A 17,322-nucleotide genomic window follows, 5' to 3' on the forward strand; every position below is an offset into this window, starting at 1 on the left:
AATCTGAGGAGGAAATCAGAGGGAAAATTCCATTTACAAAAGCAACAAAAAGACTCAAACACATAGGAATTAATTTAATCAAAGAAGTACAGGATCTATATTCAGAAAACTACAAAACAATGCTAAAAGAAATCAAAGAAGACCTAAACAAATGGAAAGACATTCCACGTTTCTGGACTGGAAGACTAAATATCATGAAGATGTCAATCCTACACAAACTGACTTACAGATTCAATGCAATACAAATCAAAATTCCAACAGCCTACTTTACAAAAAAAAAAAAAAAAAAAAAAGGCAGAAAACTGCAAGTGTTGAAGAAGCTGTGGAGAGACAGGAATGTTTATTCATTGTTGGTGAGTAGGTAGAATGGTACAGCCACTGTGGAAGACTGTTTGGCAGTTCCTAAAGAAGTTGAATATAGATTTGCCTTGACCCAATAATACAACCACTAGGTATATACCCAGAAGAACTGAGAGCAGTGACACAAACAGACATCTGCATACCGATGTTCATAGCAGTGTTATGCAGAATTGGCAAAAGCTGGAAACAACCCAGGCATCCATCAACCGATGAATGGATAAACAAACTGTGGTATATTTACACAATGGAATACTATGCAGCTGTAAGAAGAAATGAAGTCGTAAAACCATGGATGAACCTTGAGGACATTATGCTCAGTGATGTAAATATACTGTGTAATCTCATGGTGTTAATAACTTAATATCGGTCACCAGAAAAGAGAATGAGGTTAGTGAATAGAAAGCTGAGGGTTAACTTGTGCAGAACTGATAAAAAGGATGTATGTTAAGCTTCGGAAATGAATAGAAAAGGTGAAAGCACAACATAATGTTCGTAACTAGCAGTACTATTATGTGGGTATGACAGTGGCTGAAAAGGAAAGTCTAAGGTAATATATATTACTAGAAGGAAAGCTAAAAAAATTTAACATGGGACTGTTAAGAATAGTAAAACCTCATGTGAAATATGAATGTGTAATATTGCATATATAAAACTGTTTTTCTTTCAAACTGAACAAATGTATGTTAATGTTACAAGATGTTAACACACAAAAAAAATTTTGCTAAGTGAAAGAACCCATACACAAAGTACTATACATCGTATGATTACATTTATTTAAAATGTAACTATAAATTAATTTATAAAGATGGAACTAGATTAATGGTTATATAGGGCTGGGGAAAGATAGAGGGATTGAGAGGTGACTGCTAAGGGATGCAAAGGTTTTCTTTTTGGAGTAATGAAATTACTCTAAAAATTTTTGTGGTGATGAATACACAACACTGTGATTATACTAAAAGCCACTTTGGATAGATTATATTTTATGTGAAAATATCTCAATAAAACTGCTTTTAAAAAAAAAGAAAAAGGTAGCTTAAAATTGTAGGAAACCACCTTATGGCACCCTGGCTGGCCACTACCTTATTCCCTCACTGACTTGGTATAGAGCCAGCCTATGCTTCCAGTGAGGGTCCTTGGTCTTGTTTCAGGATGGCACATAGTAACACTCATGTACGTACTACAAGCATGTATGTCTATAACAATCTGCCTAGTGGGGGCCTGAAAGACTCAACCAGGACACTCATACCATGCTCACTATTCCAGAACTTGCCCTGCATGTAGAGGCTCACAGAGCTCTCCAACCAAACACTACAGGAAAACAGCCAAATCGCAGCTGTTTGACAAAGGTTTGCTGACTATAGGACATACAATGCAGTGCCCACAGCCATGAGTAAACACTGTTTCCTAGGGAAGAATGGACATTGTAACCTGTATAAATAGGGGAATTTTTAGGGTGACAAGACACATGCACAGAAAGGACCAGGGAGAACCCTATGTTTTTGCCTCAAGCTGGTCTCTAAACTCATTGTATAGCTAAGGTTTGAGGGTGAGCACTCATAAGATTGGGATATGCATTTTCTTTTTTGGTTTTTGGAGTTTTTTTTTTCCTTAGCACCTGGTTAACACTAGCTGGAAACAAACTTAAGGAACAGATGCCTCAGAGTCTAAATTCAAGCCATAACACGTTAAAATATACTATAGTCTTGGTTGCAACAAAAGATTACAAAACATGCAAAGAAACAGGAAGTAAAGGCCCAGGTAAAAAGGAGAAGATTAAAGCTTTAGAAACCATCAATGAGGAGGATCAGGCCTGGGACAGTCCAGACAAAGACTTTAAAAATGGTTCTAAACACGCTCAAAACTAAAGGAAAACATGGCCAAAGAATGAAAGAAAATCAGGAAAATGATAGATGAACATAAACAGAGTATCAATAGAGAAGTAAAACTATGACGAGGAACCAAAATGAGCTGAAGACCACAGTAAGAGAAATTCAAAATTCTGTACAGGAGTTCAACAGCAGAGTAGAGCTGGCGGAAGAAAGAAATCAGTGAGCTTGAAAATAATATAAATGAAATCATTCAGTTTGAAAAGCAGTAAGAAAAAGAATGAAGAAAAGGGAAAAGAGCCCAGGAGACTTAGGAGACATCATCAAGCAGAACAATACACAAACACTGTGGGAGTTCCAGAAGGAAAAGAAAGAAGAGAAGGTGGCAGAAAGAATATTCTAAGAAATAATGGCTGAAAACTTCCTAAATTTAATAAAAGACATGAACATACACCACATTCAAGATGTTCAACAAACTCCAAAAAGGATAAACCAAAACAGACCAGCACCATGACATATAATCAAACTATCAAATGCCAAAGACAAAATTTTGTAAGCTGAAAGAGAAACAATGTGTCACACACAAGTAAATCTCAATAAAGTTAAGTGTCAATTTTTCATTGGAAAACATGGAGAAAGGCAGTGGTATGACACATGCAAAGTGCTGAAAGCAAAAAATTACCAATCAAGAATTCTACATCTGGCAAAACTGTCTTTCAAAGAAGAGGGAGAGGGAAGCAGATGTGGCTCAAGTGATAAGACCTCTGCCTATCATGTGGGAGGACCCAGGTTCAATCCCCGAGGCCTCCTGGCGAAAAAGAAGAAGAGAAAGCATGCCTGAACGGTGAGCCAGTGCCAGTGCAGTGAGTCAAGTGCCTGCATGGTGCGCTGAGTGCCCATGCAAGTGCCTGAGTGGTGAGCCAGTGCCCGTGCAGCAAGCTGAGTGCCTATGCAACAAAGCTGAGTGCCTGGGCAGTGAGCCAATGTCTACACAACTGAGTCACATAGCAAGATGATGATGCAACAAAGGAGAGACGAAGGGGAGAGTCAAGGTGAAGTAGAGCAGAGACCAGGAACTGAGGTGGCACAATTGACAGGGAATCTCTGTCCACATCAGAGGTCTGCAGGATCGAATCCCGGTGAATCCTAGAGGAGAAAGACAGGAAGAGAAAACAAAGAGAGCGGGACAGAAGATCACACAGCGAATGGACACAGCAAAAACAGCAGGGTGGGGGAGGGGAGGGGGAAAAATAACCATTTACTATGCTCAAAAAAATGGAAATACAGCTGATGCTTAATTAAAATAAATTTTTTTTTTAAAAATGAGGGAAAGATTTAGACATCCCAGGTCAATAAAAGCTGAAGGACTCCTACACTCTGGTTTACTGGACTTACCTCACTCAGCTAACATGGAGGTGAAGAAGGTCAACCACCACACCACGGAGCCAAGAGTGCCTACAACTGAATGCAAGAGGATTGCATCCAACATCCATGTGGAATCTAAGCCCCCTCTTGATATAGATGTGGAGTGGACACAACCATTCCAAGGTCCAAAGGATGGAGGAATAGAGTATGGACTTGAGTGGACTTACTGATATTCTATTCATGAACTACTGTGATTAGTAATCGAAGAAAATGTGACATTGGTGTGGAGAAAGTAGCCATAGTGGCTGCTGGGTGTGGGGAATGGGAGGAAGAGATAAGATGTGGGGGCTTTTCTGGGACTTGGAGTTGCCCTGGGTGGTGCTGCAGGGACAGTTACCGGACACGGTATATCCTCCCATGGCCCACTGGGTGGAACGTGGGAGGTGAGGGCTATGATGTGACCATTGACCATGAGGTGCAGCGGTGCTCAGAGATGTATTCACCAAATGCAATGAATGTCTCATGATGATGGAGGACAATGTTGTTATGGGGAGAGGAGTGGGGTGAGGGGGGTGGGGGGTATATGTATTTTTTAATGTATTATTAAAAAAATAAAGACAAAAAATACATTTTAAAAAAAGCTGAAGGAGTTTGTCACTAGACCATCTGTAAAAATGATAAAGGGAGTTCTACAGGTTGAAAAGTAAGGACAATAGACAAAAATAAATCAAACTCACATAAGGAAATAAAGACCTATGGTAAAGGTAACAGCATGGTAAATATAAATGCCAGTATTACTGTACTTTTTATTTGTCACTCCACTTTTTACTTACTACAGGCACTAAAAGGCACATGCATAAAATGTAATTATAAATCAATGTTCGGGACTCGATGTGTAAACATGTAATTTGTGACAATAACTACATAAAGGTGGGAAGACAGTGGTATAAGAACTTATGAACGCTATTGAAGTTAAGTTGGTATCAAAGCAAACATGATTGTTATGGTAATCGCAAAGAAAATATCAGTGAATATGCAAATTCACAGACACAGAAGGTAAAATGCAGGTAACCAGGGGCAGGGGCCAGGGAAATGGGTATTTAATGCATAATGGATGTAGGGTGATGGGAAAGTTCTAATAACGGATGGTGATAGAATACTGCAACATTGTAAATGCAATTAAACCCCCAAATGGTATGTATGCTTGAGTGGGTGAGATGGGAAACTTTATGTTTCCATAATTAAGAAAAATAATAATAGAGAACACTAAAGAGACAATGACAAATGCAATGTGTAATCTTGGATGGGACCTATTAATGGAGAAAAAAAAATCAAAAGGACATTGAGACATATGAAAAAACTGCAATATATAGACAGTAACCTTTACATCAATGTTAAATTTATTCAACTCGATAACTGCACTTAAGGTGGTTGCTTACATGAATATCCTTGTTCTTAGGAAATGTGCATGGAAGTATTACGTGTTCAAGGAAAATGATGTATACAACCTACTTTCAAATGTTCTGAAGACAGAGAGATGGAGGGAGGGAGGAAGGGCAGAGAGTCGGATGGATGGAATAAGCAAATGTGGCAAATGTTAAAATTGGTGGGTTTGCAGTATATTGGAGTTTTCTGTTTGGGGTTGTATTACTTTTGCAACTGCTCTGCAGGTTTGAAATTATTTCAAAATTAAAAGTTTAAAGAAAGAAAACAATCTACGCGATCATCTCTGGCAATTACTTTACTGAAAGCCTAAAACTGTCATCTAAAGCCAAGCCCAAGTACTATTTAGATGTAACCACTCTTTTGTTTAAGAAACTACTCTAAACCAAAAAATTAAGGTGCTCAAAAAAGTATTAAAAAGGGATGTTTAAGTCAGTCTATGGGTTCTATCTGTCAAATGGCTTTTTGAATGTGCACTATGCTCGTCATATGTACAATATGTACTTCCCTTTTAACTAAGCTTAAATCAACTTCCTTACTTGAAAGCAAATGAGTAGATAGCTTTTTTAAAAAAGTGACTAAGGACCTTTTCCGTTTATTCCAGGTATCTGTTAATTCTGACAACAGCTGCAGCTATTGACAAATTCATGAATTTCCCTGAAAGAGTCAATTTATTTTTTAAGCTGTATTTTATTTATTTATTTCTCCCTGCTCACTTGTTTACACTTGCTGTGTCTGTTTATCTTCCTTGTTTCCACAGGAGGAACCAGGAACTGAACCTGGGACCTCCAATGTGGGAGGGAGGCGCTTAATCCCTTTAGCCACTTCCACTCCCTGCTTTGTTGCATCTCTCATTATGTTTTCCTCATGTCTCTTGTTGCATCAGTTCACTGCACCTGCCCATCATGCCAGTTTGCTGTCTTCTTTAGGAGGCACTGGGCACCAAACCAGGGACCTCCCATGTAGTAGGCAGGAACCCAATCGCATGAGCCACATCCACTTCCAATCATGGATTCACTTTTAACTCAGTTTGGATTTCACAAATCAGACTCATTTATCAGTCCTCAGAGTGTCTTCTGCATTATGCAAAACTGAAGCTTTCATATTACTGGCTAAATAGAAACATCATAAACAGGTCATTATTAGTGAAAGTACAATGGTAAGTGTTGTAGAGGGCCAAAAAATAGTACCAGAACACTAAAAATTTTTAATCCAACAATGATACTAATCTAATATTTATTGGGTACCTTCTTTACGGTACCATCCTTGGAAAAATGTTTTTATACCAAATTAGGTTGCAGTCAAATGTCTTTTATGATTTCCAAGTCAAACACTAACATTTTCTACATAACATTTGGTCTACAAAATCTTAAGAACCTTTCAGTCATTGGAGTTCTCTCAAGCCTTGTGAATTCAAAGAAAACATGGGAATGAGGGACGAAGTTTTGTTTGTTTGTTTTAAGGTAATAGTACTTAATTAAGTTATAACTGAGGATTTCTAAAGGACTGGACACAAACCTGCTCTCTGTTGGAAGGAAATCCCAGATTCATCCGATCAAACCACCCTTCTGATGCTTGAATACTAAGTACAACATTGTCACCAATATCTATTGAGCAATATATTAAAATCAGATATTTGAAAGGTGCAATTTTATCTGTAATATTGTTTTAATATACTAAAGAAATACATTGCCACACACACGCCATCCCCTGGTTTGAGAAGATATACTATACAATCATTTTCTTCCAATGATTTCTCCAGGTCTTCATAACCAAATCCAATAGCCTTATTCTTTCTCAAAAATCTTATTCTTGACCTCCGAACAGCTTCAACACTGCTGCCCATATCCTTACCTATGTAGAACACTCTCCTAATTACCAATTACCAAAAACACTACCAATTATTATTGTTTTTCTGGCCATGCTGAGTTTCAAATCTTCCTCCCACTTTCTAAATAATAGGTATCACCAAGACTCTGTTGTTCCCCAAAAGAGAGAATGGAGAAGATGAAATAAGCAAGTCCATATCACCAACAACCTACAAATTACTCTGTAGATAATTTCCAAATCTCCATGCCTGAGTCTAACCTTTAGTTCTGCATCTATAACTTCTTGGCCATCTCTTCCTGACATAAAACTCACCACCTTTTAAAGAAAAAAATTTTTAAACCCCTCATTAGTCAATGGTATCACCATTCTCCAAATCTTACTGGCACACCTTGGAATCATTTTTTACTTCTACCTCTTCCCCCAGTCAGTCACTCCCTCAGTTTGTTAATTCTTCCTTTGCATGTCTTAAGTCTACCATTTCTTTTCCAGTTTTACAACCATTATCATACTCTAGACCTTCATGATCTTACACTTAAAACTAGCTTAATAGTAAATGATCTCAACACTCCTTCCTTCCTTACTTCTAATACTTCTACTTTATAAAACTCGAAAAGTTGTTCTGATTTCCCAGTACTTAAAATAGTAATATAAAGCCTCAATACCTAGTTCTCTTTCATGTGACTTGCACCTACTACTCAAAACTTATCTTTTATAGCCTCTGGATCATACACACTGGTTTTTACACACAAACTCTAAGCACCTCATAGTCCATCACCACAGGTTTATTCATTTTTTGCACACTCCATATTTCTTTCCCATTCTCCCTACACACAATTCTAAGTCCTTCAAAGCCAGATTCAAACCTTATCTACTCCATGAAACTTCCCAACTAACTCAGCTTTTTTTCTTTGAGCCCTTACCACCTATTTGATACTAGCCTTTTTAAAAGCCTATTTCCTATTTCAACTGGGATCTCAGTCCCTTGGGAAAGAAAGTCCTACCTTATAACTCATTTTTTTCCAATGCCTAGTAAAGTTCACTGCACATAGTAAAGTGGTATAAGCATATTTACTAAGATAAGAACCTTATCTGAAAATGTATTTGCCATAAACCTAAAAGGATTTTATATTTAAGTACTGAGCAAATGCTCACTTATCCATTAATTTACCCACTGACTTGGTCAAATTCTTTAATTTGTATCCAGTAAATTCTAGGCTGTAATCTTCAGTTGGGGATTCTGATCACTTACCTATGGAATTTTATTAATATTCAAACACTTAGGACCTACTCCAGATATCCTTTTTATTTGATAAATCTGGTATATTCTGATATCGATATTTCAGATATTTCTCAGAATTATTACATACTATACATGAAGATTTTTTTCTCTACAAAAGTTATGTTCATTCAAATTCATAAATTAGATGTAATATCCACTCTTTTTCAAAAACAAGGTTAACCTTTTCTGCTTATATTTTATCTAAAACTTTGTGTGTTTTTATTTTTTGTTTTGTTTTTTTCTAAAATTTTTTTTGCATTGACTTTGTTTTGCATGCCACAAAAACAACCAAATTTCCTTGTGAATTACATTATTTTTCTAACAAGCTTTCATCAGCTCTTTCACTGTTAAAAATTATCAGTAGTAAGTTCACCAACACCAATTTAAGCCAATTTATCCAGAAACAGTTTTTGTTTTACTCTAATACTTCCCTTAAAGTGCTTCCTAATCAGTTACAGGTCAGAGAGCATGTCTTCAGTAAAAAAAGGAAGGAAGTGGATGTGGCTCAAGCAGTTGGGTGCCCGCCTACCACATGGGAGGTCTTGGGCTCAGTTCCTAGTGCCTCCTAAAAAGAAGACAAGCACTGAAAGCAGACAGCAAGCACAAAACTACGAGCGCAGGAATAAATAAAAAAAATAAATATTTTTTTTCAAAGACTGTCTCAAAAACCCATGAAAAAGGACTATGCCAGGTACTCAGGCATAGACTTCTGATAGCATCACAAATAACTCTGAAACCACACCAGTGGACTGAGTCAGGATTTCCAGAACTCTAGTGGAGACACAAGTGGGTTCCTAAGACTGCTAACCCAAGATCAAGAAGAACAAAAATTAATTGCATAGTACTAAGTAAACTGATGAAGGATGATTATGGGTTTTCTTTAAAATACTGCTGATTCTTTAAAATGTTCTAATTTCTGGATATAAGGAACCCCTGTCTCTTTTCCCTTAAGCTACCTATAACATATAGCAATTTAGTAGACTATGCAGTTGAAGACAGAAATAAAACATTTATTTTTCTCTCTGCCTGAGCCCTCCAGAATTCAAAAACTCTTACTGAGGCTTCTTAGTTTCCTCCAAGATCATTATTTGCATAGGTTAAATAAAAGTCTGTTGCCCTGATAACAGGATATAATTGGAAACATGGGTTGAAATGAAAGTTTTGACTAGAACATCACATTTGAAAATGATACTCATTCAATTAGGTATGACCAGACACTTTCAAAGAGCTAAGACTAACTTGATGGAGCTTGCCTTATAGGCCAGGGAACCTGGCCTGGTACTTATAATAGGTTACAGGGTTAATGAATATATTCTGGAATTAGGTTGTGGTAATGACTGTACAACCTGGTGAATATATTAAAAACCACTGGCTTGTTCACTTTAAAATGATGCATTTCTTTTAAAAAAACTACGTAAATTATATCTTAATTTTTAAAATGGGGGAAGGAGAACTTCAGCACACTAATTATATCATCAACGCAATAGTTACATCCTAAAACAAGAAAACACTTATCCAATCCACACTTCAAATTCAGCCTCAGATATAAACATACTGATATTTCTGATTAGTCTGTTTTCCATACCTAATCTGACCTAAGAAGGAAGTGGATGTGGCTCAAGTGACTGGGCTCCCGTGTACCATACAGGAGGTCCAGGGTTCAATTCCCAGGGCCTCCTAGTGAGGGCAAGCTGGCCCACGCAAAGTGCTGGCCAGCGCAGAAGTGTTGGCTTGTGCTGCGAGCTGGTGCACCAAGATGACACAACAAAAAGAGACACAGAGGAGAGACTAATAAGAGACACAGCAGACCAGGGAGGTGGTGCAAGAGATTGAGTGCCTCTTTCCCACTCTGGAAGGTCCCAGGATCAGTTCCCAGTGCCACCTTAAGAGAATACAAGCAGACACAGAACAAAGCGAATGCAAAATGACATGGGCAGGGGAAAATAAGTAAATAAATAAAATCTTTAAAAATAAAAAAAAAACTTTATGGTAGTTACAAAATCATAACTTACCAGTGTATGATAAATAATTTGCAACAAAACATAAAAAGCATGTCATGAAAATTTTATCTTTTTACAGTAATTTACAATATTTTTTATTGTTTTAAATGTAAAATTTAGCATATCCACTACATAGATTAAAAGCTCTGGTACATGATGGTATATGAAGGGAGATATATTCTCTTATTACAAATAAAGACTATATAATGTTTAGCTAAGAGTTCATGCTAATAAAGTTCAGCTGCCAACTTTCTCAGACTTGCGAAATATAGTATCTTTAAATTCGAGAGACAGATATACTTTAAATTACACCTTAAAATAAAGCTGGCCAATAATGAGGAAAACTTATCCCCATATCCTTTGCCTGGTGTTGTTTTGATTTAGTAAGGATAAAAAGACTAACGAAGACCATTAGCGAAAGGAGTATCCTGATCCAATTAAAGATAAGGAGTTCCAATATTTGGGTGACCATTTTCAAGGGGAGGGGAGAGGAGAGGCTGTGAATCATTTTCACTTCTTTGTTTTCATCTTTCTTGAGATTCCAATCAATACCTTTAGGTCTGATATCATTAACTTACAAATTTCATTTAACTAATCTGATTTTTTGCCTAAAAATATGATTTCATTTCTCATCCCCAATCTCCTCCTGAAATAGTTCAAAATATCTAAGCACTCTTACTTTACTCCTTCAAGCAAGACTCATGGAAACTGAAACTAGCAATTAGATTATAACTAATAGGATCACGGCACTGAAGTACCAGTAATTTTCACCAGATAGAGCCCAGGTACATTTTAATATTTACCAGCTTCACTGCTAAATGTCTTGAGCCTTTTTTTGAGGACAGTCACTCCCCTACAGATAACAAACAGCTTAAAAAACAAAAGTATGTTCTAAAAATATCAAAATAGCACTGCTTTCCTTGTACTGATTTATTGACAAACTCTACTTTAAATGAACAAGTTCACAGAAACAAATATTCTATTCTTACGTTGCCTTTTCCATATATTTCACTAAATGTCAAAGTTATTCACAGGGAACAGTGTTTCATTCACAAAGATGAGGTTGGTTTTACAGAAGTAAACATTCTCATACAAAGAATTAAAATTTGCAATGTTAAGAACTCTGTAGTATCTACTCATCCTGCAAGGAGAAGTCCTGCAAATTAATATTTTTAAAGCTTGTGGACACAATATCTCTTTTCACAACGTCTGATAAAATTATTGTGCCCATACTTAACTCTTAAATAAGTAAATATCATAATTAATTGAATTATCTATTTTCTAACTTATTTATAATAATTATCACCTGAAACAGTAGTAAGGTTGCAACACTTCAAAAGATAAAATAAGTTTAGCAGATAGTGGCCATCCATTTTGCAGAAACTTCAGAAGTAAAAGTATTTAATGAAGATAGTTTCCATTTCAGAAGAGTCAAAAGTTCAAAATCCACTGGCCTAAAACTACTATTATCCCATGCATAGCAAAAACCTATATATTTTACAGGTCTTTCCTTTTTAATTTACCATTTATTCAGTGTCTAACTTTGACTGTGCTACCTCTTCACAAACATTCTCATCAATTCTCCCAAAAATCCTGCAAAGTATTTTCCCCATTTAACAGGAGAGGAAACCAAAGCTGAGTAACTTGTCCAAGACTAAATAAAGAGGCAAAAGACTTGAAGCTGGTCTGTTTGACAACAAAATTTCATGTCTTTCTGCTATAATATACTGCCCTCTTTATAATGTTCTCTGAATAGAAATTTTCCAAAAAAAATTTCCACTATGAAAATGGCTTTTCTCAGAGCAGTTACCCATTTCTGAGTTTAAGTCATTCAAATAAAAAGTCACTTAAAATAACTCCCATATACATATCCCTTCACAAAATTTCTTCTGATAGTCAAAACAGACAGTACTTTCGGACAGAACAAGTATAACAATCTCAGTTTCAAAGTGGAAAAACCTCCAATTAGAGTAAAGAAAAAACTTCTCTGAAAAACTGAGCCATAGGAAATCAGTTAGCCCTGCTGATAATGATGACCCAAAACCTTAAAGTTTCATGACCAAACTATTCCCTAGCCAGATGAACAAATCTAAAACCAATCAAGTAGGGATGAATGTATTAGAGCAAACTACATGAAATTATTATATGAAATTATTATCAAATATCAAGAATTCACACAGCTCAATCTAACACTTTAAGAATTACCTAGTCCAGGGAAGCAGATGTGGCTCAAGTGATAGGGCTTCCGCCTACACTTGGGAGGACCCAGGTTCGATCCCCGGGGCCTCCTGGTGAAAACAAAGAGAAAGCATGCCTGCACAGCGAAGCCAGTGCCCACGTGGTGAGCCAAGTGCCCGCGCCGTGAGCAGAGTGCCCACAGGGTGAACCAAGTGCCTACGATGTGCCCATGTGGTGAGCCGTGTGCCCACGTGGCGAGCCAAGTGCCTGCGCGGTGAGCTAGTGCCAGTGCAGGTCATACTGCAAGATGATGACACAACGAAAGAGAGACCAAAGGGAGAGTCAAGGTGATGCGCAGCAGAAACCAGGAACTGAGGTGGGGCAGCTAACACGGAACCTCTCTCCCCATCAGAGATCCCCAGGATCAAATCCCGGTGAATCCTAGAGGAGAAAAATGAGAAGATGGGACAAAAAGAGAAACAGATACAGAAGATCACACAGCAAATGGGCACAGACAGCAAAAACAGGAGGGCAGGGGGAGGGGGAGGGAAAAAAATAAATCTTAAAAAAAAAAAATTATCTAGTCCAGGTACGCCCAGAGTGTTTCTTGGAATAATGGTTTAGCAGGATATTAAAAGGAATTATGGGAAGCAGACGTGGCTCAACTGAGAGAGAGTCTGCCTACCATATGGAGGGTCCAGGGTTCGATACCCAGGGCCTCCTGACCCGTGTGGCGAGCTGGCCCAAGGGCAGTGCTATTGCACACAAGGAGCGCCGTGCCAGGCAGGGGCGCCCCCATGTAGGGGTTCCCCACACGCAAAGAGTGTGCCCCGCAAGGAGAGCTGCCCCGCAAGGAGAGCCGCCCCATGTGAAAAAAAAAAAGCGCAGCCCGCCTAGGAGTGGTGCCACACACACGGAGAGCTGACACAGCAAGAGGATACAACAAAAGAGAGCAGCAGTTTCCCGGTGCTGCCTGATAATATAAGCAGACACAGACGAAGACACAGCAAATGGACACAGAAAGCAGACAGTGCGGGGGAAGGGGAGAAAAATAAATAAATAAAAATAAAAGGAATTATGAAAGAAGAAATACTGGGTTAAACAAAGTTAAAATTGGTCTTTTTATCTCATGGCTTCTCAGAATCCTTAATGCATTAATTTGAATTACAATTCTCTAAAAGAAGGATTTATCATCCTGATGATGATAAAGTATATAGAGATTAAGTGACATACCCAAGGTCACACAGGTAGCTAATGGCAACTTTAGAACAAGGACCTAGTTCTAAAGCCTATTCCAAAATTCATTCTAAACCCCAAAGATTTCTAGGTACCTGATTTTAAAAAATATATATTTTTTGCAAGGTTCACTTCTATAGTAATATAAGATGGCTTGTCCTGACAGTATTTAGCAACCACTCCATCAAAAAGAAAAAAGAAAAAAAGTAAATTGCAAAGCATTTTTATATAACCACAAAAGCTTCCTCAAAGTAAGTCAGACATACTATATATACATATTAGACACAGTTGAAAGCATTCAAAAACTCTTAAATATTCTTACCAAAAATATTTTCCTCTAAAAATCAGAGAGATCTTTTTTCCAAAGTAAGTATGTACCTGGAAGGCTAAGAAACAGTACAGATGGCATCCAAGATTGTGAGCTCCATTACAGCAGGGACCATGTCTGTTTCGCTAATGCAATACCCTCAGAGCCTGACATATAGTAGGTACTCCACACACATTTGCTAAAAGAGTAACAGATGCCTGGCTCTACCATTAACAGCTCTAGGATCTTAACCAAGTTATGATCTCTGAATCGAGTTTCTTCACTTGTAAATGAAGAAATTATTCAACTTAAAACCCAAAATGTTAGGGCTGAAATTCCCAAATTTTTCTACTACATCTTGTCACCTGATAGTAGGAATATGGATGCGGCCACAATGATGACTACATTATTCCCGGCTTTCAGCTATTAACAGGGCTACAGTACAAAAGGACCCCCAGATCTTCACACTGTTAAAACTGCAACTCTTCTTTGAGGAAAAATGACCTTAATGCAACAAATTAGTCACACTTTTGTCCTTATAGTCCAAGGTTGGCTAAGTATCACTACTGGAACAGGATGACATTATCAAGATGTGAAGAGAAACTAAATTATGAACAAAAATGTTTTACATCAAAAGAAATTCAGTTCAGGGAAACGGACTTTGGCCCAGTGGTTAGGGCGTCCGTCTACCACATGGGAGGTCCGCGGTTCAAACCCCGGGCCTCCTTGACCCGTGTGGAGCTGGCCCATGCGCAGTGCTGATGCGCGCAAGGAGTGCCGTGCCACACAAGGGTGTCCCCCGCGTGGGGGAGTGCGCCCTTGAGGAAAAGCTGCGCAGCGTGAAAAGAAAGAGCAGCCTGCCCAGGAATGGCGCCGCCCACACTTCCCGTGCGGCTGACGACAACAGAAGCGGACAAAGAAACAAGACGCAGCAAATAGACACCAAGAACAGACAACCAACAACCGGGGAGGGGGGGGAGGGAATTAAATAAATAAATAAATCTTTTTTTTAAAAAAGAAATTCAGTTCAAATAATATCCCATTATAATGCTATATTTAAAGTGAGAGCTCTACTTTTGGAAACTTTTTTGCTACTGGAAACAAAGCAATTTAAACTACTGCTCCCTCCAGGTCTTGTAACATACATTTCAAAACTTATTATTTCAAGTTCAACTTATCTAAACTCCAATAATGAACAAACCTAGTGCTAAAATAAACAACTGGCATTTACAGCACACCTTTCCCCTCCAAGAAATACAAAGGGGCAACCAGAAGCATCCCAGATTATGAATTTAGATTTCTCTAAGACTCTAACCACCAGCTGGCTCTCATATTTGTTAACATTAGTAACCATCTGTTTAAAAAATACATAGAATTTTGTGTTAAATATAATTTGTTCCTTACAGCTATAACAAAATCCCCTTTCAATAGGGAGTATACTATAATAAAAAAAACATTTATTAAACCTCTCAGGTACATAACACCATATTAAATTCTCTGCCATGAAAATTAAATGACCACTCTCCTAGTGGGTTGACATGTGTGGAAACACTTTGGAATAGTCTCACAGAGTCAATTTTAATTAACTATAAGTAGGTAAAACATCCAAAAATAATAATGTGGCAAAAGAGTAAATAAAGGGAAAATTCTTCATCAAGAAAAAAAAAAGTCAATCACTATCATCCAAAATAAATACATACAGACAGAAATGGTTTATCTGCCACATTTATAGCACGACATCATTAGTTACTATGGTGTTCTGAAAACTTGGATAAGTTTTTGAGGAGTTAACAAAAGTTTAGTTTGTTCAATTACAACTAAAAATATCTCCAGAAACTCAAGAGGTACCATATTCGAAAATTAAGAGACGATGAACACAAGTGAGAATTTTAACCAAACCAAAGTACAAAGCAATCAGTACTTCAATTCCTTTGCTCGTCAGTAGCATCAGAATCGTCAGTAGCATCAGAATCATCACCACTTCAACACCAAAAAGGATGAGAAGAGCGATCGCAAATTTTGCCGGCCAGTCAAAAATCTTTGTGGACTGCCACAAAATAAAAAGCCACAAGCGCCTACGTCAGCTCTGCAGGTCAATTAAAAATAACACAGGACCACCGAATTTAGGTGATTCTCGGGGCAAAGTACGTAGAACAGCCTATTTACCCACGTGCCAGGCAGCCCCCAGGAGTGCGCAGCCAATGATAACCTACGTCCCAGAACTGGTCCGTCTTCCCACAGGGATGACTTTCGTATTTACTGCCAACTGTACACTTGCATGCTCCGAAAATAGGGGCAAGCTCTGAATACCAGGGTGAATACCAGGGGTTAAAGGCAACGTTCCTATTTTGCTGTGGATGGAAGCTCAGAAGACTCCCCCATGCTAAAAGCGCTCGACCTATAACCCTGGAGTCACTTTCCCACTGCGCTCGCACCCGGGATCATTACATGCCAAACGGAAAACAATTACGAGTGGCAACAAGGCCTGGAAAAGAGGGCTTTAAAAGTTCACCTAAGAGGCACGGAAAAGGTGGGGACCACCAGGGAGAAAGCCAACACCGAAACACCCTGGGCTCCAACATTTCAGAAGCCAAAGACCTCTGTCCCGGAGGACTCCAGGCAGAACGACGCGCACGCTCAGTCATTCCACTAGAACCGGGGAACTGGGGAGCCAAGGGCTCACCGCGACAAGCGGCCCGCAGCGAGGCTCCGATCTGGCCGGCGGAGGTCCGCAAACCCCGGCGGGGGGCTGCACTGCGGCCCGGCGCTCGCGCAGCCCCTGCGCCCGGGCCCCTTTCTCTCCTCGCCGACGACCAGGCCTCTCCCCGCTCCTCTTCCCCTTTCCTCCCTCCCTGCTCCCCTCCCCCCAGACACACACACAAGGCCACGTCCCCCCAAACCCCATCAACTTTCCCGGCTCCCCCCCCGCCCCCCGCTCTCCCCACCTCTCAGGAGCACACAGAAGCTGCAGGCCAGGAGGCTCCTCAGGACGGCCCCCATCTTCCCTTCTCGCGTTCTCTCTCCTCTCACCGGCGAGGGGCGGCCAGCAGAGGGGGAGGCGAAGAGCCGGGGCGGCCGCCGCAGCGGCAGAGCTGCACGCTCATGCTTCCCAGCTTCCCAGGGCGAGAAGAAAGAAAGGGGCACGTCAGGGCTCCGCGCGCGCCGCCGCCCGCCCTAGCGCGCCGCTCCGGCCCGGGCTCGCGCGCCGCCAGCGCCCGCTTCCATGCCGCCGCCTCCTCCCCGGGAGCCCCGCTTCCCCCGCGCGGCTCCTCATTTAGCCTCTTCCTCTCGCGCAGCGGCGCAGGGATACGGCCGCGCCGCCTTCGGGAACGCCGCGACCGTCTCCCTGCGCGGGGACGAGGCCCCTCCCTCGGCGCCGCCCCCCGTGCGGTTAGGCAAAGTCGGAGCGGCACGCGCTCGCGGCCTCTGCCCGGAGACCCCGAGAGACGGGCCGGACGAGTCGGCCCGAGCCGGCGCGGCTGCCTCCGGAGCGGCGGA

At 39.9% G+C, this 17,322-nt stretch overlaps 1 protein-coding gene across 1 annotated transcript in view; it reads right to left on the bottom strand.

Moving 5' to 3' along the window:
• The window catches only part of LRP6 (LDL receptor related protein 6), a 189,593-nt gene extending 172,518 nt beyond the window's left edge, over nt 1–17,075 (bottom strand). Inside the window, exon 1 of the mRNA XM_058282808.2 lies at nt 16,770–17,075. Within this exon, the coding sequence (XP_058138791.1) occupies nt 16,770–16,824 (55 nt within the window). The 5' untranslated portion in view covers nt 16,825–17,075. The remainder of the gene's footprint in view (nt 1–16,769) is intronic.
• Between the last annotated feature and the right edge of the window lie 247 nt (nt 17,076–17,322).

Source organism: Dasypus novemcinctus, chromosome 20, assembly GCF_030445035.2.
Source record: "Dasypus novemcinctus isolate mDasNov1 chromosome 20, mDasNov1.1.hap2, whole genome shotgun sequence".
In the NCBI taxonomy this organism is placed as follows: Eukaryota; Metazoa; Chordata; class Mammalia; order Cingulata; family Dasypodidae; genus Dasypus; species Dasypus novemcinctus.